A 25,514-nucleotide genomic window follows, 5' to 3' on the forward strand; every position below is an offset into this window, starting at 1 on the left:
ACACGGGTGTCCGTATCAGGAAGTGTCTGCCAATACAAGGGATTGGGCAGGCCAGCGCAGCACTGCGCGGTGGACCGAGCCGCAGTGCATTTCTTTCGTAGTTGGATTACGCCCGAGTCTGGTGTGCATGAGAACTGCCTAGGGCCCATTGGGAAGGCAGCGCCGTCAACACAGGTAAGAGTGCATGGAGCATTCTATGTAGGCTGTATACGTGACTTTGTCAGGTGGAATCTCGCTTTTCATCTGCTCCATGGTTTGAACTGCATTGTCGTTTAAGTGACTGGGAGGAGTGCGCTAAGGTACTGGAACATGTGGTTCTCAGAGCAAAGGGAACATTTCAAGTTTACAAGTCACTCTGACTATTGCTATTCCTATTTCTTTCCTTCGATTATTCCACTTTGAGCTCTGACCAACAGGAGGCATGGCAGTGTCTGGAGTTCCTGGCCCACAATTGTTTATGCCTGCACCAGACCCTCCCAGAATTAAGTGGGCACCCTGGAAAAGAGGATTTTTACATTATGTGAAAGCCACGTGTGGAAATGGGATGTCGGTTGAACGCAAAGTGGCTATGTTAATGCACTTCCTGGGCTATGAGGGCCAGAGAATTTATGACACTTTACCTGATGTACCTGAACTGGATTTGGAAGGGGGTGCGAATGATTTCGATGCAGCATTGGCCAAATTGGATAAGCATTTTGAATCAAAAACAAGCACTGTTTTGGAACAATACCATTTTGGTATGAGGTTTCAACATGATGGAGAGTCTGTAGAAGACTATATTACAGCTTTAAGACGTCTTTAAATTGTAAATTTGGTTCTGGTTTGGATGAACACATAAGGGATCAGTTTATGCTTCACTGTGCTAATGATAGAATTTGCGAGGAGATTTGACTAAAAGATGATCCAAATTTAGAAGAAGTTATAACTATTGCGAAAAGGTTTGAGCATACTTTGCAGTGTGTTGCTAAATTATCTACTAAAGAGAGTAAGGTACCTCCAACTACTGAGGTTTTGAAGGTTGGAGACAAAAGAAAAGATAATGCAAGAGAGAAAAAGAAACAGAAGGTTAAGTCCACCAAACGTTATGAGTCCAATCAAAATAAAGGTGGGGGTGGTGAGTTGGGAAATAAACGTCCCCAAAAAGATGGCTTACAAGGGAATTTAAAAAGGGATGATAGACTGTGCTTCCGATGTGGCAGTGCATGTCATTTGTCAACATCTCCCGTTTGTCCTGGAAGATGTGTTATGTGTAGTATATGTAAGAAGTGGGGGCATTTTGAGAATTGTTGCAAAAATTATCAAATTGGTGGAGGGAAAGGTACTTTATGGGTCGATGAGTGTGATGTTGGGTCGTCAGAGGAAGGGGAGATGTCAGAAAATGAAATTGTTACGGTACACATGGTACGGTGTACTGGGTCTGATGAATGCAAACACCCTTCTGCCTGGGTAGAAGTAAATGGACGTAAAGTAAAAATGCTAGCAGACTCATGCTCAAAAATCACGTTGATGTCCAGGGTGGTGTTTGAAAATGTGATAGGTGGTTCTGTGAAACATTGGTCTCCCTCTGAAAAGAAACCTGGTGGGTACAATGGAGACAAGATAGACATTTTGGATGTTGTAATGCTGAATTCAAAAGGCAGAGTGACACATGGAAAAATGTATGTAAGAGGAGAAGACTATGGCTGGGTGATGTAGGTTCATTCCAGAATGGGCACGTGAGGTAAACCCACTCTGGAATGCGGAGCTCGTGTTATCTTGTTATTGCTCAAGCTGTGTCAGTTAAGCTTTGGTTGTTGGATGTGCTGGGGGGTCTCTATCTGATGTCTTGTATACAGCAAATAAAGACAGTGTAAAACTCACGTGTCTTGGTTCCTGTCTTAACATCGGCTTCCGACGAGATGCAAGTCCAGGCACCTGTTGGTCTCCTGCCACGTCTCAGTTTGTCTAAATCCCATGGGCATGGGAGCCTCAGCGGTACATCATTCACCCTCTCCTGGTGCCCCCTTACTCTCCCGTGTGACCGCACCCCTCCATCTCCTCATCTCGGTGATTGGGCCGCAGCCCGTTCTCAATGGAATCCTGGTTCTACCATCCATACCGTGCCTCGGAACTTTCTTTAGCTCTGGGCTTCCAAGTCAGAGGTAAGTCCAGGGCCCCCATTGGCCTCCCGCCAGACAGCCTTCTCGGCTAAGGACTCAGAGGCAAAGGACAGCTACAGATGATGTCTGCAGATGTCCACAGAAGACACAGTACGCCGACAGCCGTCAACCAGCAGCAACTACCAAGGTAAGGGTGGTTTGGCCGGGGGTGACAGCAATGACTGCACCCCACTAAACTAAACTGACCCACCCCTCGGACTATATATTTCTAAAAGAGCCCACGCTGCTATGATGGTCATATCGCACAGCTGTACTACCATGTTAGTAAGTGTCTGGATAAGCTTTTAACTGTCCCACTTTTCCCAGATTACCATGCGTCACTCCTAGACAGATGTAATAGAACTGCGAGATTAGCCTTACATGACCTCAAGTCATAATTGTGATGTTTATCATGCGTCACATCTAGATAGATGTGTGCAGTTTAGCATGCGTCACATCTAGATAGAACTGTGTAGTTTACCAGGCTCCACATCTAGATAGAACTGTGTAGTTTGGCTTGCGTCACATCTAGATAGAACTGTGTAGTTTGGCTTGCGTCACATCTAGATAGAACTGTGTAGTTTACCAGGCTCCACATCTAGATAGAACTGTGTTGTTTAGCATGCGTCACATTTAGATAGATCTGTGTAGTTTAGCTTGTGTCACATCTAGATGTTTTTGTCCCGGGAGGATAGCTCAAGAGGCAACGTGTTCGCCTTGGAAGCACGACGACACGAAGCAACACAGGTTCGATCTCCGGGTCCGTGCTTAGAAACCTCTGGGTATTTAAGCACATTATAAATACGCAACTAAGACAAAAAAAAAACAATTATGCAACTACAAAAAAGCAAAACAATTCCAGTAACAGCGCCTCGATGCCCACGGGCTGTGTGAGCGCTTTAAAAAATGCAAAATAAATAAATGAAATAGATAGAACTGTGTAGTTTAGCAGGCTCCATATCTAATTAGAAATATGTAGTTTAGCAGGCTCCATATCTGGATAGAACTGTGTAGTTTACCATGCGTCACATCTAGATAGAACTGTGTAGTTTAACTTGCGTCACATCTAGATAGCATGCGTCACATTTAGACAACAAATAACTTTACACAACAGCACATGGGAATTGCCACTGTCCGAAAATTGCACGCAAGATCAGTGAACGGTGCAAACCGAACTGAAGCTGCCAACAGGACATCACAACTCTCACTGTTCTATTCCCACTACACCGTACTAACCCCCCCCACACCCCATTTTACAGATCTGCCAGAGCGCCTAGGGACGGCTACGGTGGGGATCGTGTGCAGTACAAATACCTTTAACATTAACATAACCCAGGCCCTCATCGATCTTCACTGACTCCCACTGCCTGCACAAATCACCTTTAAGTCTTGCTGCATTGTCTATAAAACAGTTGGTCCAAATCACCCAGCTACCTTGCGGAGAAACTCAGCATCTCAGGTGGACAGCGCACCACCAGAAGCCAGGACACATGCAGACTTTAAATCCACCACTACAAAAAGGAAAGGACCAGAAAACAAGCCTTCTCTGCCTACGCCTATGCCATAACATCATCCCTCGCGCCACCTGGCTCGCTAGACGCCACCCGCCCCTCTCCGTCCTGCCACCCGGTACAGCTGAACCACCCTCTTCTGTGCCCCTCTGTATCCCACCCCCTGCTGTATATCTGTTCTGTTAACTCTGAAAAGCGCTCCGTTATGCATCTGTACTGTTGTATACCTCTGTAAAGTGCTTGGTTGCTTCTTGAAGCTGGGTCCGCGCTCAATAAAGGATCTATGTGACCCATAACTGCGATGGCCGAAAAAGGCGACTATTTTATTAAACCCCCTTTACACCACATAGATATGCGGGGGAAGACCCACTGCAAGTCCTCCATATTACTATAATATCCCATACCCCCCCACATATATATGTGGTGTAAAGGAGGTGTTAAAAAATATAAAAGTGGGGCATTCGGGTCGTCGCAATTATGAGGGCGACATTTTGGGCCATTACCTCAATCAACACCATAATAACAATAATCTCTGCCCCTCACCCTGTGGAACTTCCCACTTCCGGTCCTTTTCACTCCTCAACGTCACCCCATCGCTGAAAGCAAAAGCACCACCAATGTGCACATATTCAAGTTGGCCCTCAAGCTTCATCCTCCTCCTTGAGGTTGACCTCCCATGAACCCCAGCTCACTTCTAACAATGTAGAACTCTTGACATTGCTCTAGATGCACACCTCCACCTTTCTGGTCATAAATTCCCCATTTCATGTTACACCCCATATCTGGTATTGTCCGTTTCATTGCCCAGTTCACATTATGTATTGGAAGACACCCTCTCACGGGACTGCCCAGTCTTCTGAATGTAACTTTGCACGTGTTCCTCACTGAAACACAATGTCCAAAATAAATTACATACACTGTGATGCACCACAAAAGTGGAAAACACAAATGTATCCAGCAGCAAGAAAGGAAAAGTAGATTTCCAAAGTAATATTTGTCAATTCTCTCTATCCAACTTATACAATTGCACTAGTTTCTACAAGAGGCCAGGCACGGTAACAGAGCTTTAACCATGAATGACTCGAGCTAAGCCATAAGCCCCGAAGTGAGGGGGGGGCATTACCCTTTCAGGTAATGCCCCAGGCCCATAGTAACAGACCTGTATGAAGCAAGGGCCTTTATGGAGGTCTGCGGCATTACCTGAAGCGGTAATGTCCCCCAGCAGGGGGCTTATTGCTATTAGTACTCCGCCCGTGAGACTGGGGTACTAACAGCATCTTTATTCAGTTTATTTCACAACTGAAAAAAGAAAATGCACGTCATGGTACAGGATATAAAGTCCATTCTCCCTTTTCATGGTGGCCATTGAAAAGAGTACAACAAAAGTAAACAAATAAGATGGCCGCCATGGAAAGGGAGAAGGAACTAGACATAGTCCCTTCTCCCTGTCCATGGTGGCCACTCGCAGGAGGGACTCTGCAGCATCCGGACCCTTGTCGGGCTGGTAAGGACCCGGTGAGTGCCAATCAGAAAGTTTTTAACAATCCGATTGTCCCTCGCCGGGTACTAATCGACATCAAGGCCCATTCACCTACTGCTGAAATAGCTCTGACAGAGATCTAAAGTGCCTTCTAGCCAGAACGAAAAATGTTGCGGTGGAGAAACATATGCTGGGTCTCGAGGAATGTTTCTAAGAGTCTTGTGGTGCTTTTTAGGTAGAGATTGGAAATCAATAGTATAGGTTGTGTTTTGTATCAAGACTACACAATTTTAACTTATGTTAAATTATACCCACCATAAGTGACATATTTGATTGGGTCTAATTAGGGGATTACATTGCAAATTTATGGGACTAGACCAATTCTGTGCATATACATGGATTCAGGGTACAATGGATCGGTCATTATCATTATAGGTTTTTAGATCTACAAAGGTGATTTTAATACAACCCTTCCCTATATTGGTGGAAGAATAATAAAAAATACCCGTTATGAGGTAGTATGCATAGAATTGAAATGAATAATGCTTTAAGAATCAAACCAATATGGATGCTGCTAAAGTAGTTAGGCATGGCTAATAAAATCCCCCATTGGCCCGTTGGAGATGAGACGCCATGTTTACTGTGAGATACTTGCACACAAACACATGTTTCGGCACACACAAGACACATTTCTTTTCGCCGCATTACACATGCCTTGCCCAGTTAGGCTATTTCTGTGAACTCTCACCATTATAATTAGCCCCGATGAAACCGGATAACACTGTATTGTAGACGAAACTAGATAAAAGCTGTCGTATATTTAACGAGATGCAGCTGCAACTACCGCGTGGGCCTCCCCACGTGAGACCAGAAGAAGGGACAGAGTTACAGTTTTTAAGATGAGCAGGAAGCCGAAAGTTAAAACCTAGAATTGTCTTAATGAGCACCGTTGAATACGCCCTCCTCTTTGGAGTCAAAATGTCCTGAAGGGCATCAGAAATGCTGTGTTTTGGGAGAGATTTGTTCGGTTTTGTATTTGTTCTTGGTAACCTGTCCTGTTGAAGTGCGTTTTACTGCATTTGCCATTAAAGTAATTAACCAACCTGCATCAATTGGAGTGTGCGTCGATAGATTTTTCCCCCTCATAGGCTACATCAAAAATGGAATATAAAAATATAGATACTTATTGATGTCAGACTTAAATCCACATTTGACCACTTCAATCATTCAGGTGAATTTCTCTCAGCCACTAGAAATAATTATGTATGCATATATATATATATATATATACATATATATATATATATATATATACACATTTTTTATAGTGTATATAGTTAAATCATACCTTTACACAAGATACAAAATTAAAACAAAATTACAGCTAAAAATAGAGCTTTCGATATCATTCCTAAAAACACAAACCAGTACATAGATGAACACTTCCAACTTAAAGATAAAATTTGAAATAATCATTTGGCATTTAATTATCCAGAGTGGACACATGGAATATAAAAATGTCCCCACAATGAAAAGAATCAAGATTACAGAACCAATTTTCTTCAGATGGTTTTAATAAAACGCATGCGTCTGTTCTTATACAGTAAAGATACATTTTTGTATAAAACAGTATAAAAATCATTCCACATATAGTCACTCATATAAAATGTCAGTTGTGATTTGGAAGAGAAGGAAAACACATGTTACTCAACAATGCATCCATGTGCCATCCCGGAATCAAGAATGGGAACTAGCTCAGAGACACGAGAAGCAGATGGGGGGGCCTATGATCTTAACGTCTGGGGGGTGTGCAGGGGGGGGCATCGGTGCAAGGGTCCATGTTCTCTGAAACTGGTTACCTCCTGGGTATATTATAAAGAGGTCATCCCAGGAGTCCTGCTGTGGCCTTGGTGTAAAGGTATGGCTTTGGGTATTTTCTTGAAGATAGGCCAGTGTTTGTTCCTGCACTGCTTTGCCAGTCAGGCAATAGTATCATTCGTCTTTCTCAACCAATGCAGGGAGTGCCGGGTCACCTTATATCACAATACGACGACCAAATGCTGTGCCCGACGCGATCATCCAAATAACGGACAAGGGAGATCTACATAAAGCTCATCAAAACAATCCAATTATACTTCATTCATGCAGGCATTGTCTCCAGACCGGCTCTAGAATTGGTCTGGGCACCATTTACTGGTGGCCTAGTACCCGGGCATGCAGAACAGCCACGCCCGAAAGAGGAGATCAGATGCAGCTAAGGGGACATGCAGGGGTTGAATAAGTTGGGTAATAAGAGGCGTCCTTCTAGAAGGCCGGAGACTTTTTCCAATCGGTCAGGGATCAACATTTCCCCAACATCCCCAATGACTTATGCCACACAGAGAAGACTCAAGCTACTAGAACATTTAAGCTGAAACTGTGGCAACATCCAAAAATCAGGGTACTAAATTGGCATGCGCCATGGTACATGGGTACCACTAATTAATCAAATAGAAAATGCTTTCCCAAATTTTCCACAGTGGCATTGAGCCCCATGTAGGGGGCCGACTATAGTGAATCGGAGAGAACTCGTAGATTCAATAGCTTTGTCTTGCAGAGGAGTAATCCGGCAGACATTGGGTGATGCGTCTGGATCTAAACTCTATTTCTTTTAGAGGTAGTTGAACCTGGAATATCTGGTTTCTCACAACACAATATTCCAGCAAATTTTAATACTTGTGACAAATCGTTAATATAGTAACAGGAAATTCAATGTATTAGAACAGTATAGGTTTGTTAGGTGTTACGCAGCCAATCGGTCCCCTTGGAAAGCTTGCAATAATGGACTATACTGCTTGCATTTTCAAGAATCCTCACCTCCTACTTTAGAAAGTGGCACATCCTCGTGCCAGCCCGCTACCAACAGTTTGCAGTGTATCTACAGCACACGAAGGACCTCTGGCACTTCCCTGTAACTTTCTTTCTTGTTGGGACCTTCGTGTGACGTTCAGGTCGGCTGCAGTGACCTTTTGGACACTGTCCAGTGGACGTCCTCATTTTGATTGCAGCCATCTTTAAAGATATTTTCTCTGAGGTTTTCACATCCGGTTTACATGTTCTTTTGCTGAATACTGACCATTTGGTGCACACATTTTAATCAGAGGTGAAACCATGCCAACTGGACCAGCAATTGGGTGCTTGTATCACTAGAGCCGGGAGATGCTACACAACTTTGGTCAAGCAATTAAGTGTCCCTAAGGCCCACAACCACATACTACAACACTCATTTACAATTCCTCATAATTATAAAACGAGAGAGGATTCTCATTGTCTAAATGATGGTGTGCCGGCGAATATCCAACATTTCTTTGTAGTGGCCTTACAAGAGACCTGGCTTTGGGAACCCTGTGAAATTGATGGTCGCTCTACAATACAAAGCCTAGCGACTAAGCCGCCCAGAGGCCGTCCTAAAGGAGGCCTGCCGACCTCCATTAGGCACCCTTGGGTAGGACGTAATACGATTTGGTCGACTGATATGGTGCTAGCAGTGCTGGTGAGCTGTGATCAGATTAAGAGCTTTCCAATCTTAGTAGTAAATATCTATCACCCGCCCAATCGAGCACATAATACATCTAACATCCAGACAGTAATCCAGATTCTTGAATAATGTGATGGAGCTACTGCCATCATCATATTAGGAGATTTGAATGCCGGGATTCCTAGCCCTAGTTACTTTGTAGATGATAGGCAGTCATCGGGCCCTTAGATTAGAGCTCCTCGAATGCACAGGGTAAACCTTGGGCCAAATGGTTTCTTAAATACCAACCGACTATGACGAATGGGAATTTTGCAAGTGACTGTAATAGAAGCGCAGTGCGCGTGAGAGGGCCAAGTGTGTCAACAATTTGATTAGATGGTCCCCAATGATAGTGCCAATGAATTGGTGCTAAATATGGCAGTAGGATGTCGAGAGGAGAGCGGCCCTCTTCCTCTTTTCCTCTTGCTAGCCAGAACTAAAGTGAAGAGGAATTATGAATTATATGGAAATATCGCTATCAATAATGGAGGAAACAGAATAATCTGGAACTCTACGAAGTTAGAAAAGGCAAGGAAGCGTTGCCGAAAGAGAACTCACAGCGTAGCAATAATGATAAACAAGTTTGAACAGAGTGCCATAAAGGCTTCCACCACACAAAAACAGAACTATATAAGCACTAGTGAGAGTTGGAAGGCCAGTCACTCAAAAGAGAAACCTTTTGATGGGGCAATACAGGAGGCCAAAGGAATCTCAGAAAAACTATTGGCGAGTTGAAGTGTGCTAGTTGGCCTGATGCCACACCGAAAATTGAAGAGGCAACCAAAAAAAAGCACCAACAGTGGATATGCCATCACCATGCATGTAAGGCAAATGAATGATGGCGTTCTATAGCCGCATTTGCCAGGAATAACAACAATCAAGGTCTATGGGCAGTGGTTAATTCCAGTAAAAAGGAAACCCTACCAATAAATAGTGTACCCGAACAAGATTGGATTACCCATGTAAACAAGAATCTAGGAGCGCAAGATAAAAGGGATGGTGAAGCATCAGACAAGGTGGCAATGTGGCGTGGTAGTTACACGATTTACGAGCTCATAAAACTGATCAAACACTTACCTACGTCCCGAGTGATAAGCCCAGATGGCACCAGTAATGTCCTTGTGTAAATGTCCCCTGAGAAATGGGCATATGCATTGAACCTATTGTTTCAATGCATCGGTAAACATGGACTGATAACTCAAACATGGCGAGAAAGTATGATGCTACCCATCTATACAAAAGGGACCTGGAAGGATCCATCCAATTATCTGATGTTGGCGATGTTCGACATCCCCGCCAAAATATTCACCTAAGTTCTTTTAAAAGAATTGAATCAATGTATAGCAGCCAGCAATATTCTACCCCCTAATCAATCTGGCTTTCATGCGAAATCATCTACAAACACGCAATATTACGCATTTGGTTGTTATAATTAAATACTTGTGGAATCGACGACAACTGCCAGTGTATGCCGCATTCGATTTCAGTGTGGCTTTCGATACCATTTTGAGGGGAAAACTGAAAGAAATTGAAACAATGGGGGATACCTGTTGGGCTGCTATCTATGATTCAGTTATTGTATGCAGATACATCTGTCAGAGTGCAATTGGATGCTGAAGGAAAAATGTCAGAATCTATCCCAACTTTGCAAGGGGTAAAACAAGGCTGTATATTAGCTGCTACACTTTTTAATCTGTATTAAGCGGATTTTCCTTCAGAATTAAACGTTATACCATCCAATGACATCAATATAGGGCGTACGAAAATAGGTTGGCTGGGCTACGCAGACGACTTAGTATTAGTAGATTACACTCCCAAAGGTCTACAGATCAAGCTAAATGCTTGATTTAGCTATCCTCCCTAGCTCAGGGGCAACATACTCGCCTTGGAAGCAAGATGACACGGGGCAACACAGGTTCGAACCCGGGTCCGCACTTAGAAACCTCTGGGTATTAAGCATGTTATAAATAACCTATCATATCATATCATGCCCTGGAAAAATTTGCATTAACTAATGGATTAAAAATTAACATCAGAAAAACCAAATTAATTCCCTTCCTAGGAAAAACAAAAAAGCCAAGTATTAAAAACCTAGGGTGTTCGATCGATAAGCAACAGATTGAAGTGGTTGATTGTTATAGATAATTTTGATCAAAATGTGTGGTGGAAACAGTGGAGCGAAATTAAATCAAAATGTATGAAGATCACAATGGCATTAAGTCATTTTATAGGGACTCAAGGAGGTTTTTCTGTTAGCACAATTCTATTGCTGTATTCATCTAAGGTTGTACCTTGCTTGCTCTATGGGGTATAAAAAGGTATAAAAATGAGCTGAATAGATTCAAAGCAAAGATTTTAAAGATTTTATTTCGCAAGCCGAAAGCACTTCCTATTGAATATATATTACTTGAGTGTAATGTGACGCAGATAAGCAATATCTTAGAGTATAAGATCGTTATGCTGTTTGTAAAATTAAGTAAATTGAATAATGACACTTTTAGTGTAGAGCTCATGGAAAGCTTTAACAATGTTGATAATGCCCGAGATTTTTATGCTATTGATTTTATGCGATCTGTGTATTTTAAATGGTCTAAAGATAATGTGATTGACTGGCTAGAGGTATCAGATGCAAAGTTCAAATATTTACTGAAAAAGACGATTTATGACTTAGGTAAAGAGAGAGACATGATTGAGCTTGCAGCCAAAGTTAATAGTGGTATGTTCCTGCAATATTGGCTGTATGCCTTAGAAAGACCGAAATACCAGGCTGCTTTCCCAGATGGTAAGATAATCAGGCGCTACTTACTATTTAAATTCACTATGTGTGATATATTAGAGATAGTAGGTGCAAAATGTGGTATTCCAAGAGAATCAAGATTACGTTGACTATGCGGGACAGAATTCATAGAATCAGATGAACATATCATCTGTCGATGCGAGAGTCTCATCTCTCTAAGATCCAACTATTTGAAATGTATGATAATGCCAGTAATCTTTATAATATGAATGTGATATGGTAATCTCTTATAAATGGTAATGACATGAATTTAATTTATCGCATGGCTCATTTTATCTGTTCTTAAACAACTGTCTGTGGCCTATTTTTAGCATCGGATAATTCAACAATGATGGACCCGATTTATGTTGATTTTATTTCGTATTTAATTGTTTGCTAAGTATTGTTGTGCGTTATATGTAAAGCCTTTGTTGGCTATAAACATATCATTTTAATAAATACATAATTATTTGTGGATAGGATTCAGTGATGATCATTTCTACGAATTTAACATGCTTGTCAAATTAAAATATATGGTGCTACAGAGTTCCCTGTCCAACATCCAACCTCAGCCTTTTTGAGTATACATTGTTCAGAGATCTGCAATCCTTGGCTCTCCAGATGTTTTAAGCTACAATTCAGCACTAACCACCATATTCAATGGGGGATCACGGGAGTCGTAGTCCAAACCATCTGGATACCTAAAAGGTGGCAGACCCGTGTCAGTGTACATCATGACTCTGTGGTCACAATAGGAGATAACGAGTTTCATGCTCAATCGTGGGTGCATCCCACCTCTTATTCCTTCATGTGTCCTTTTCTTTACTAAGACAGCCATCAGTTGATAGCAATTTCTGACCGCTTACATCAGAATGCACTATAGCAACAGATTAAGCTTACAGACATGTATTATTTTCTATTGTAGTGCCGACCCGTAATAATATATCACATGCACATATGGTCCTGCTTGGCTAATGGGTCTTGGAGTGCCCAACAGTTGGACTACACACCATAACCATTGGAGGATTTTCTGAGCAGTTCCTATTTTGGCCCGAACCAATTTTTTTTTTCCTTAGACGGTTTTGCAAGCAGAAAGTTGAAGCGCATGGGTGCAGAACAACGGAAGTTACAGTGTGGCAATAAGTCCAAAAAGTAATTGCTAACCCCATTCTTTTCATAATCATGGGGAGAACCTTAGTTCACCCTCACATAATGCCACCCAGGAACAGCTATGGGAAAACAGATGTTTTCTTGCCCTCAAAAAGATGCCCCCAAATCATGCGTGCAGAGCACTGTGGGAGGTAAAAAGAAGCAGCCTCTATCGGAAACCATCAAATATAATCATTGATTGGCTGAAGCACATAATATTGTGTGAATAAACTTGCAACCACATCTCTGCTTTACTCGTAGGTCTAATTCTGCCAGCAGACATGAGGATTTAACACACTGATCTAACAGAAAGCTAAAAAAGCACAATTGAAGGGGGTAGTCAGAGCCACAGTTAAGATTATGAAGTTGTTGTATTTTTACGCTTGGAGTAAAATGATATTTTTGTGAGCAAAATAGTAAATACCATTTCCAATGCGGATATTTTTAGGACAGTAAAAATTAATTTGAATGTACAAAAGGCATTATAATTTGTACATTTTCATGATTAAAGTTCCTCCTGAGATCTGGCAGTCATACATTTTAATGTTCCTTCGTTAGAGCTGCTCAACTAAAACCATTAATCAAAAACATATCCGTGGAGCTGTGTGGTCGGCAGCACCGGGCAGGTTGCTACGGGTCTACTGCTTCCACTTTTTCATTAAATGCATATTTACTCACTCTTTTTATTCTTGAGAACATTGGCCTGTTTTTATGGAGTAAAGGTGGCTGGTATGGCACTTATCTGTAGGACTGGGAGTATTTATCATTAAGCGAGTCAAAAGGTTGTGTACAACACTGCGGATGGAATCAAACCTACCGAATCTGCTAGATGTGTGTGTGATCAGCAACACCATTTAACCAGGTGAGGGCAAGTTTAATACTCCACAGGGCAGTGCATTGCAGTGTCAGGAAAGCAACATTATGGTGTAGCAACAGGCAGGGGTTGTCTACTTGATGGTACTTTTTCACCAGCGCCGCACAGAGTGGGTTGATTTCTCATCAAGTGTATCCTTTTGACACCTCTGTAAAGACTACATTGCCCCTAAGACCATCAGCTGTTGGCTGTTGAGCCTTTGGCGGGCCTTCCACCTCACCAATGGCACATCTGGTGTCGCCTTGCAGCTGGAGCAGGACTTTCAGTAGATCCAGTTCTTATGCACAAGGCCCTGGTGTATGAATGTTGTCAAGTTATCCTGTGCTCCATAGACTATAATACACCTAGTACCATGTGGCCTTTGTCGAGATTGGCAGGTGCTGGTATGCCTGAGGCTGCATATCACTCGGAGCACATTTGCTCCACCTGCTCGCTTTGGACGCAAGACGATGCACAACAACACAGGTTTGATCTCCAGGACCGCACTTAGAAACCTCTGGGTATTAAGCGCATTACAAATAACCAATTACAAAATATCTTTTTCGCATATTGCAGGCTTAGAAGGGTTAATACTTCACATATCAATTCTCTCAGATTTAACACGGCATGGGCAGCCTTCGCTTATACATCTTCCTGAACGACATTCAAATTGAAGTATGTGGCACCTTCCCAGGTGCCCTGTATGGTGACCTCCGAGTCGAAGAGGGTGCGGAATTTGGCGACATAAGGCACAATTAATTTGGCTTTCTGGACGACAGCCTTTTGGCACACTGCTTTTCCAGGATCCACCTGGAACGTTTGTGACATGCTGAATTGGGTCTGTGGATAGAAAGAGAAGAAATACTGGAGTCAGAGATTAGAAACCAACACACATTTCGTCTCAACAAAGGGTCCTCCCCTTCCCTCATAATGGAAAATAGAATGATGTATTTTGTATTAAAGATAATAGTTTGCCTTTATATTCTGGAATGAAGGGCATATATACACACAATATTCTAGAAAGATAGGGTTCCAGGTAAACACATAAGCAATTGCTTTTAAAAACTCCCCACACAAGGCTTCCTACACAAGGTGTGAAATTCTTGTAAGAACAATGGGGCTCATTTTTAGGTTCCCGGTAATTTGGCTCAGTAACTAGTTATGTTTACACGTCTATGTAAACAGATCCCCGCTACCAAATTTTCATCATTTGGAAGGCAGAGTGCAAATTGAGTAAACGCTACCCGAAATGTACACATGGTAGGCAGCGTTTACAATGGATCCCTATGGAGCAAAAAGCAGGGGTACTTCATAGAGATCCTGAGCATTTGCGCTGACATAAACCTCCCAGCTAGAGTATTTGTATGAGAGGAAGGAAGCAGCGGAAAAGCAAGTTGCGTTCTGGCCCGCCTCTATGCCATACAAATTAGGGGAAATGGGGCGGAACGTAAAAGCCTGTGAGGAATTATGGGAAGTCGTCCTTTCTCCCTGAGGAGGAGACCCTTTCCATGAAGCTAGGGAGCTGAGGCTGCTACCCGATAGGGCCCCTGGGGGTGGTACAGAGCAGGAGATCTAATGGGGGAGGGTCCCCACTCTCGGATACAGGGAGCTCATCATGGGCCAACACAGTATTGTCAAGCCTCACCCACCTTCCTCCCCTCGCCTTCCTTACCATCCTCTTAGCAGCACCCCTCCCCCCAAGTTCTTGCATGTACTTCTGCCACACCAACAGTACTAGTAGTACTGGGACGAGGAAGAGGCTCCATTGCACTACCTTCTCGAGACACTGAGACGAGTGATTGGGAGCCATGAAGAACCCTCACTGAACTGTATATTTCTCATTTGAAATGGCGTTAAAGATGTAACTCGAACAAACCAAAGCGTCAGTGCCTCAAAGGGTCAGTCCCTCCCTGGAGACTTTTCGAAAAAGATCCCAGCACTGCAGACGACGATGCTGGGAGAGAAGCTGCTGAGTGGGACGTGAACTGTGGTGACCTGGTATCCCTGCCTGCTCAGTTGATGAACAGCAGACCGAGACAAGGAGGAGAAGGAAGACAACATGTGGGAGAAACCTACCGACCAGCAGAGACGCTCAGCCCAGCTCCAAGGGAGTATGGCAAGGACGCTGGAGGAAGTGCGAACATCGAAGGAGGTGAAGAAAAACTGTTGGAAGACTCGGAGAAGCTACGCCACGGACCAGGAGCCTGAGAACAAGGTACGGGTGCTGCCTGGGTCAGTGAAGGCACGAGAAACCATATTGAAGCGGCCTGGGACCAGAGTGCAAGAATCCACAGTAAAAGGAGAGGGGGTGGGAACCGAGCGAGAGAAACCAAAGTGAAGGGGTCTAGGACCGCAGGCAGTACCTTGCATAGGAATATACCAGGACTGCCCACTGAGCCACTGAAGGCTTTCTGCCAAGAATGGCTGGAGAAAGGCAAGGGAAAGGGAGACATTCCCCCCTATTTTGTGAACTATACCCGTCCAGAAAAAGGGAGTCATTCGTCTGGACGTAGAAGGGACGAGTCCAGTTTAGTTTGGTTCGAAGTGTAAGGGATAGAAGTAGGGCTTTGACACAGGATAGTGAACTCTTTAGTTACAGAAATTCTGACAGTTCCTTAGTATTTAGCCGAGGCAGGGAAATCCCTCAGAGTTGGGGATAGGAAGCCTCTCTTCTTCTAAATAAAAGTCTTAGCCAAAAGCATGCCACTTGTGTGTTGATCACCTCCTTCCACACCCTTACAAGCCTTATGCAAGGTTTTTACATCTTTCAATTGCGTTACATGAGCTGAACAAGACCGTCATTGTTGAAGTTATCATTGTATTGTAGTTACAAAGTAGAGAAAGAAGCCATTTAAAGTGAATCAAAGGTCTGCAAACTTCTACTCGCAACTTAATGACTGAGGCCGATGGCAGAAGATTTGTCCAAGTTACAAGCAATCTTTCAAGTAGAGCTTCTAGCATACAAACTAAGGCCATCAAATTTCAACGATTGATCCTTAAATGTAGGGCAGCTCCATATCAAATCTATGATCTAAATAGAGCAAGTGTACCTGCCATTGTTGAGGCTGTAGCAAATTTACAAGATATTGCTTACAATGATATTCATCAAGTTGAGTTCCTTAATAGTACGGACCTTTCTGTTGTTCGTTTGTGGCTATCATCTAATGTGGTCAGTAACTTATTATGGCAAGCTCACATGGATCTGTTTGACCTTGGTTTTGTCCTTGCTCATGATCCTACCTCCCCTGACCAACTGGCTAGTCAACATCACAGATCTAAATCAAATCTTTACAAGACAAATACTGCAAAATGTACTTGGAATGCTCCACAAAGAGCGAAAAGAACCGTTTTTGATCAAAATGAGATGAAACTTCAGTCATCCACATCCCAGTATAATGGTCAACTGGACATTTCAGTGCTTAGCTGGATTACATGTGGTTTTACTCATTTATTGAATGCTAGTGCCAACTTCTTAAACTCTTATGACATTGTGGTGCTGCAGGAAACTTGGCTGTCTGATAAACCATCTTGGGACAATCATAGTATTCTTCTCCACCCAGCCAAAGTTGCCTCTCAAGGCCGACCAATGTCAGGCTTGTTGGAGGCCATTAAAAATAATAAAAATCTACAAATCTTGTTTTATGAAGCTCCGAATTTGTTTCTCCAGATGGTCAAGATTTCTTATGAGCAAGGTGCATTTGCGATAATTAAGGTGTATCGTAACCCACTGGGCTAACAGATGTAAAGTTCTTCAAAGATCTAGAACACTTGTTGGATACTGTCTCACAAGCACCAGACATCACCAATGTTATAGTAGCTGGAGACCTAAATCTTCATCTATTAGTGCCCCAGAGCCAAGCATTAAACCAGCATAATGATAAATGGCTATCTTTAATGGATGCTCAAGGATTGGTGATGTGCAATGGGTCGATCGCCAGAGACATTCCAGCTCATTATACATGGCGTCGAGGTCAGAGTTATTCTATTATTGATTATGTTTTTGTTGACGTCACGTATTTGCTTTAAGCCAAGACACGAATAAGACCACCCGGTACAAACTAGAAAGGCCATGTTTCATAAAGAAAAAAAGAGCAACTCTCGCTTCCTCAGAGTGGGGGAAAAAGCAGATCAGAAGTGCCAAATGCAAACTGCGGAATTGGTTAAGATCTTGCCGACCATAACTGCTACAGTCAGAGAGGAGATGTTACGAGCAATTGCTGTAAATAAATTCGGCCCAGATCTGGACGTTGCTCAACAATGGCAGCCATTTTAACCAAAGAGCGGTTCAAGTTAATGGGGTCAGTGACGCAGATTGGGTTCAATATTTTACAACTTTATATGCACCCGTATCGGTCAGTACCTGTACCTTGCATTTGGGACCTTCTTGTTATCATGGCCTGCAAATTCTAGAGGAAAATGTTTTGCATCACATCAACAACGTTAGCTGGTCAAGAGCACCAAAGACCAACCTAGCCTATTGGCCAACATTTTGTGCAATATTTTCAATCAGATCATAGAATCATCTAAAATTCCTGACTCTTGGAGACGGTCAATTATAGTACGAATCTTCAAGACAGGCGATCGGTTGTGTGCCACTAACTACGACTGATGGATGCCCCTGGAAAAATGTTCTCTGGGCTTATACTACGAGACTTTTCAGAATGGACTAATAAGGAAGAGCGATGTGACCCCTTTCAAACGGGCTTTGTCCCAGGCTTGGGCACTTCTGTTAATTTGCTTACCCTCAACTCATTGGGGGTAATTCATGGAATTTCGCACAAAAGTGGCGCACGCGGCTGGCGCACAGTGTTCCCGTGCGATAGACTGCGCCAGCCGCGTGCGATAAAATCCATTTCGTCGCACAGTGTATTCATGGATTTTAGCCTCCAAAACCAGCCGTAGCGCAGAGTGGCGCAGCGACCCTGCAGCAGCGCCAGTTACGCCCCCAAGAATGCCCTCGCGCAAGGAAAATCCATCAAAATTCCCAATTCAGCGCAAAGGGCTGTGCTAACCCTGGACCAGTTTACAGGCCTGCCAAACAGCAAACGCCAAGCGGGGAACGTGTATTTCAGGGGTGCGCGGGAAGTTTCACACGCGATTGGGCTGGGTACGTGTATTCCAGGAGTGCGCGGGAAGTTTCACACACAATTGGGCTGGGTTCGTGTATTTCAGGGGTGCGCGGGAAGTTTCACATGCGATTGGACTGGGTACGTGTATTTCAGGGGTGCGCGGGAAGTTTCACACGCGATTGGGCTGGGTACGTGTATTTCAGGGGTGCGTGGGAAGTTTCACACGCGATATCAGCAGGGTACATGTATTTTGGGGTGAGCGGGAAGTTTCACACGCGATATCAGCAGGGTACGTGTATTACGGGGTGCGAGGGAAGTTTCACACGCGATTGGCCTGGGCACGTGTATTTCAGGGGTGCGTGGGAAGTCTCACACGCGATATCAGCAGGGTACGTGTATGTGAGGGTGCGCGGGAAGTTACACGATTGGGCTGGGTACGTGTATTTCGGGGTGCGCAGGAAGTTTCACACACGATTGGCTCGGGCACGTGTATTTCAGGGGTGCGCAGGAAGTTTCACACGCAATATCAGCAGGGTACGTGTATTACAGGGTGCGCAGGAAGTTTCACACGCGATTGGGCTGGGTACGTGTATTTCGGGGTGCGCAGGAAGTTTCACACGCGATTGGCCTGGGCACGTGTATTTCAGGGGTGCGCGGGAAGTTTCACACACGATTGGCCTGGGCACGTGTATTTCAGGGGTGCGTGGGAAGTTTCACACACGATATCAGCAGGGTATGTGTATTTCAGGGTGCGCGGGAAGTTACACACGCGATTGTGCTGGGTACGTGTATTTCGGGGTGCGCGGGAAGTTTCACACATGATTGGCCTGGGCACGTGCATTTCAGGGGTGTGCGGGAAGTTTCACATGCGATATCAGCAGGGTACGTGTATTTCGGGGTGCGCGGGAAGTTTCACACGCGATTGGGCTGGGTACGTGTATTTCGGGGTGCGCGGGAAGTTTCACACGCGATTGGCCTGGGCACGTGTTTTTCAGGGGTGTGCGGGACGTTTCACACACGATATCAGCAGGGTACGTATATTTCGGGATGTGAGGGAAGTTTCACACACAATTCCAGCAGGGTACGTGTAATTCGGGGTGCGCGGGAAGTTCCATATGCGATTCCAGCAGGGTACGTGTATTTCGGGGTGCGCGGGGAGTCCTACACGTGAATTGGCAGTGTGGGTCCACCCAGGTGTCCCTTCTACACCCTCCACGGCCCCTGCAGGCAGCCCACACCACTGGGGACTACCCTGCACCCCTGGTCATGTCCCGCGGGCAGCCCATCCACCATGGGCATGCACCCCATCCAAGCCACATGTCACGTCGCAATATGATCACCAACTCATGTCCCCCTGCACCCCCAGCAGTGAAGGCACCTGCCAGCAGGCCCCCACTCATGTCTCCCAGCACCCCCACGCCCCAGCAGTCAGGGCACCTGCCAGCAGGCCCCCACTCATGTCTCCCAGCACCCCCACCCCCCAGCAGTGCAGGGCACCTGCCAGCAGGCCCCGACTCATGTCCCCCTGCACCCCCACCCCCCAGCAGGCCCCCACTCATGTCCCACTCATGTCCCCCTGCACCCCTACCTCCCCAGCAGGCCCCCACTCATGTCCCACTAATGTCTCCCAGCACCACCACCCCCCAGCAGTCAGGGGCACCTGCCAGCAGGCCCCCACTCATGTCCCCCTGCACCCCCACTCCCCAGCAGTCAGGGGCACGTGCCAGCAGCCCCCCACTCATGTCCCCCAGCCAACATGTTATCACAATCCAGATCCCTGGCCCTCATGGCCAGCCTCCACAGGCCAAAGACCCACCCAAGTATTGCATCCACCCACATAGAAATGCAAATAACATGATACAACCCCAATGGCAAGTATGTAAATGAACACATGTCCGTCACACACACACACAATGGGTGCAAGTGAATGTCAAAATCCATATCATGACATGCATGAAACCAATGAGATAATACCAGAAATGGAAGTATTAAAAAATATATATTAAAGAAAACATGAACGTAAATCAACTCAAACACACAACAATGGGAATAAGAAAATAAATGGTCCATGTTCAATAAATAATGAAAATCAAGAAATCATAAACCAAAGAAATCCAAAAAGAAATGTTGTCCAAAGTCACAGTCAAAAAAATTCAAATCCAAGGGAAAAACCAAAAACCATTGCTCCATGGTGAACACAAAAAAAACATAAAAAAAGATGAATCCAAGGTTGAACTATATACAATTGAAGAATCCAGGGTCCATGAGCCCAACTCAATAAATGAAACCTACCAAAAACTACTACCTAATAAAAAAACTATATACAAAAATGTGGTCCATTGTCCAAGCGGTCCAAAATGAAGAAAAAAAGAAAGGAAACCTAATACTAACTAACTAACTATTTACAGGGGCAGCGGGCTAGTCCGACGGCTCACTTCTGGATGTTCCGGGCCAGGGCATCATCAAACTCCTGCTCAATGTCCCGGAGGCGGTCCTCTTCCATGGCCATGAGGGTTCGCAGGACGATGACATGTTCTCCTCCAACTCCCTGCGAATCGCCTCGAGGCACTCGGCCCGCCTCAGGGCGCTCCGCATGGATTTCTCCGCCCTGACCATCGTGAGCCGTGCCTCTTCCGCCCGCAGCCGCTCCGCATCTATAGCATGGCCAAACCGCTGCCACACGGAAGTCACTTCCCATCCTGGGTCCTCCTGCCCTCCGGCCGATGCCTGCCCCTCCGATGTAGAAGGCCCCGAACCATCATGGCTCCCACCTTGTTGCTGCTGCTGCTGTGCCCGTGCCCTGGCTCCTGCTGCCTGTACATCCTCCTCCGGCTGGGGTGCAGTTGTTGATGTGGCCACCCCTGCTGGACGTCCGACTCCTGAATGTGGCAGGGATGTGTCCTCCACCAGCCTCGCCGCACGGTCAGAGGCAGCTCCACAGGGCACCCAGGTGATACATGGGTGGGAAGATGGCATGGAGGACGACTGGCGCATAGGGGGTTCAGTTGAGGAGGGGGTCGGAACAAGCTCCAGGAAACGGAGGAATCCGGCCTGGGTGACCAGTCCCAGTAGGCTGACGTGGTCAACGAGCCATTCCAGATGACGTGCAGTCTCCTCACGAAAAGACTGCAGGTCACCTCGCATGGCCCGTTGACGCAACGCCACACCACTCAGGACAGCCTCAACCCGGTCCCGGATAGCCACGTCCGCAAGCAGAGGAAGGCCAGTTGTCATAAACTCATCCCCTGCCTGAAAACGGGTCTGGACGTAGGCATCCCTGCTGGTGCAAGATGATGCAGTGACAGGATCAGGGACAGGATTGCACACAGGCACCTCCGCAGCGGCCTTTGCTGCCTGCTGTCCCTGGTCCTGCACTGCACCACTAGCACCAGTGGAATCCCCACCTCCAGACCCCGTCTCTGTCACTTGCACGGCCTCCTCCTCCACCAAACCCCCCACCAACCTGGATGACTCTGTGCCATCTTCCTCCGTCGGGCCCTGTGGGGTCTCAGCTGCCCCTTCTGCTGCCAAGGAGTCCAACTCCAACCTCCGCCTCTTGGACCTCCTCTCGGCAGCTGCGTCCTGGGACGCGGCACCGGACTCCTCACTCCCCGATGAGATGACAACCCGGGAGGGGAGCCGGGCCTTGCGTCTCCGGCTGGCGGTGGGATCCCTGCCGCTGTGCTCCACAGCACCTTCTCCGCCCTCTTCATCAGTTGATGCTGCAGACAGGGAGAAATAAAACACAGGCATCAGGGCACCGTACAATGGACTCATACACACATGACAGTTGTACATGAGTGGCATTGTCAAACTTCAGACATGGCATCACAATCCCCAACACACGTCATTGCAACTCGCACACATGAGCTATGCCACAGCCATATCTCAACAGCCAGCAACATCCATACACATACGACAGCATGAGCAGCCAAAGGTGACCCACACATCACATGAAACACAGGGAGTGCACTACACACGCCACCACACTTTCATGCATGTGTACACCTCCGCCAACTGTCGCTGTGTTGAGATCGGCATCCATGTCACCTCTGCCAATCAGTCTTCCACATTTCAGTGTCACATGCATCCATGTTGCATCACTGTTGCACCCTTGTCAAATACACACACATGCACATGTACACGGTGCAGATACATGCAGCTGGAACCAACATCCATGTGTGACACCACGACCATGCCTACTTACATACACAGTCATTCAAACATGTGTGCCCACACATCTGCATTTGGCATGCAAGCTTACACACACATGCACCATCCATGTGTTACACATAAGAGCCCTTGCATGTGTTAGCCTCACGGCCCTGTACACACACACCCATACTTGGCCCTATAAAACCACATGTGCAACCTGCACACTACTGGCACACCACCACACACACAGCTTACAATCAGTATGCATGTACACTTACCACTCGACTCCAGACGGGTCTGCCTCCCAAGCACCTGGACGTGGAGCGCTGGGGATATGCGTTCCAGGACCCTCATTTGATCTTCCGACAAGTGCCCCTTAGCATAAGCTGCCTTCAAGAGGCGCCGGGCCTTGTTGAGGGTCCTGGATCTGAAGTCCTCCCAGTGCTTCTTGACATGTAGGTAGTCGCAGACTGCCACCCCCTCCGCGTTGATGGCAGTCACGATGTCAGTCCAGATCCTGATCCGTCCTTCCTTGTCGGCACGCAAACCTCCGAAGAGGGCATCATACTGCCCCAGGACTTGCTCCACCAGGACACCAACTTCGGTGGCGGTGAAGCTGGTGCCTCTCTGCCTCTCTGGCCGGGGGTTGGCAGTGGTGCCATATGTTGTAGTGCCCGACATGGCAACCCCAGAGGCAGGAGTGGGTGGGCAAATGGGTCCTGGGGCTGGGCTGTGGAGCGATGGAATCCCAGTCGGGAGTCTTCGGTTCCAGCAGGGGTGGTCACAGCAAATGCACCCCTGGCTGATGTGCAGGCAGCAAATAGCAGGGCACGTGGGCAGCAGGCAGGCAGGCAGCAGCAGATGGCAGGTGGGAGCGTGCTCGGGGCTCTGGGGGGGGCAGTAATTCGGCCTTCTGGGCAGGAGCGTGGTCTTCCGTGTGCTTACGCGTGGCCAGCTTGATACGGAGTGATTTGGCACGTGAAAATCCAGCACGTCTGCGTGTAATTCGAGGAAAGGCCCGTAGCGCGTAAGCGCGTCAGCACACGTAAGCGAATTCATTGGCCCAAAGGCCCCCAGCGTGTAGGCGCGTCTATGGTGTTACACGCACGGGCGTTTCCCATGGCGCGTGAAAATAATAAGCACGTCCAAGTGTCAAAGCGTATAATTTGAGGAAAGGGCCTTAGCGCGTATGCGCGTCTGTGACGTGCGGGCGTTTCCCTGAGCACGGGTGCATGTTACACATCCAAAAACTGCACGTCCGAGTGTCTGCACATGTAATTGGAGGATAGGGCCTGTGCGCGTACACGCGGAAGTGACGCGGGATGTGTGGGCCTGTTTAAAAGGTACGTGTAGGACGCCATTTCCTTGTACGTGCTTTTCGTGGAGAGCGAGTGGGTGAAATCTGTACTTCTTGTTGGTTCACACGCGATTTACTTCACAGCGTTTCACGTTCGTACTCCCTGTTGCCTCTGACAGCTTTTTCTTTTCTCTTTTTTCTGGGCCTGTTTCCTCAAACAGCGTTCACTTCTTCTGTTGTCCTGTCTCCTCAGACAGCATACAATTCTTCTTTTGGCGGGGGTGTTGCAAATGCGCATATGCGTGTCTTTTTCACGCTCTTTTTCTAGGCAGACGGTGAGTCGCTTATTTACCAACTGTGCTTGCCCCGTGTGTTGCGTACCCCTTCAGAGGTCATTGTAGGCTGCGTGTGACACGCATACGTTCAATTTTGTGTTTCTGGGTGCCACAGCGTAGTGCAGGTTTATTTTTCAACCCACGTGGTCTACGAGGGGTTGCGTGCACGTTATTTCCCTTTTTTGGGGTGCCTGTGCATTGTGTGACCTGTCATCTTTCCCCAGGGGCCACATACAACCTTGCTAGAGCACTAGGGTATGAATTCCATCTAGTACCCTACCCCTTTGACCACCAATTGCCCAGGACAATAGTTTACTGCAACTCCCATACGCACAACAACATCAGTGCCATGGTTGGGAGGCAAGCAAGCGGTAAGGGTGGCAAAGGTGGCTGAGACCCAAGAGGTGGGCGTGGTGGGCGCGGTAGGGGACGTGGCCGGGATTTGCAGGGTGCCTCTAGCCCCCCATGTGTGGAGGACCAGTCAGTGACACCCATGCCCCCCCCCCATGGTTGAGGGAAACGTGGCTGACACCATCCCTGCTCAGCCCTTGTTTGACCGGCCCATTGTGGCACCAGAGCTGGCACAGGGTGACTCCCAGGCTGACTTCCAGGTCAGCAAGTCTAGGCCACGTGTGGCGGTGCAAGTTGGTGTCACCAGGCCACGTGGATCAGGGGCAGCTATGTCATCTGCTGCCCCGAGTAGGCAGGGTGGTGAGGCTGCAGGGGCAGCTGCGGCTCCATCCACCCCAGCTCTGACTCTCCCAGCCAGGACAGTGTCGGTCCCGTTCCATCATGCTGATGTTCCCCCTGACAACATCACACTTCAGCTAATGCCTGCACCAAGTTCCATGGTCAGTGTTCATTCCCACACTCTGACTACACAGTCCACCGGTGCTCCTGCCCCTAGTGTCCAGAGCGGCGTAGGACACTCAGGATCCCCACCACCTTCCAAAAGAAAGAGGATGAGTGCTCGTCCAGTACAGGCTGATGCCCCAGACACGGCTACACAGTCCGGCCCGTCAAGAAAGCCCAGCTTCAATGAGGCCGAACGTGATGCACTTGTGGAGTATGTGTCCGCACATGACAGCGAAATGTTGATTACTGCAGGGTGCAAGACCACACATGCACAACGTCAGGCACACTTGCAGACCATCGCGGACATCATAAGTGCCCTTGGATTTGTGAGACGCACAGC

The 25,514-nt window shown here is 46.6% G+C and overlaps 1 protein-coding gene across 1 annotated transcript in view; it reads right to left on the reverse strand.

The window, feature by feature from the left end:
* Positions 1-6,685: 6,685 nt before the first annotated feature.
* Positions 6,686-25,514, reverse strand: part of LOC138516891 (tachylectin-2-like) — a 164,025-nt gene continuing 145,196 nt past the window's right edge. Inside the window, exon 4 of the mRNA XM_069632345.1 lies at positions 6,686-14,303. Within this exon, the coding sequence (XP_069488446.1) occupies positions 14,106-14,303 (198 nt within the window). The 3' untranslated portion in view covers positions 6,686-14,105. The remainder of the gene's footprint in view (positions 14,304-25,514) is intronic.

Source organism: Ambystoma mexicanum, chromosome 6q, assembly GCF_040938575.1.
Source record: "Ambystoma mexicanum isolate Mex_15411 chromosome 6q, UKY_AmexF1_1, whole genome shotgun sequence".
In the NCBI taxonomy this organism is placed as follows: Eukaryota; Metazoa; Chordata; class Amphibia; order Caudata; family Ambystomatidae; genus Ambystoma; species Ambystoma mexicanum.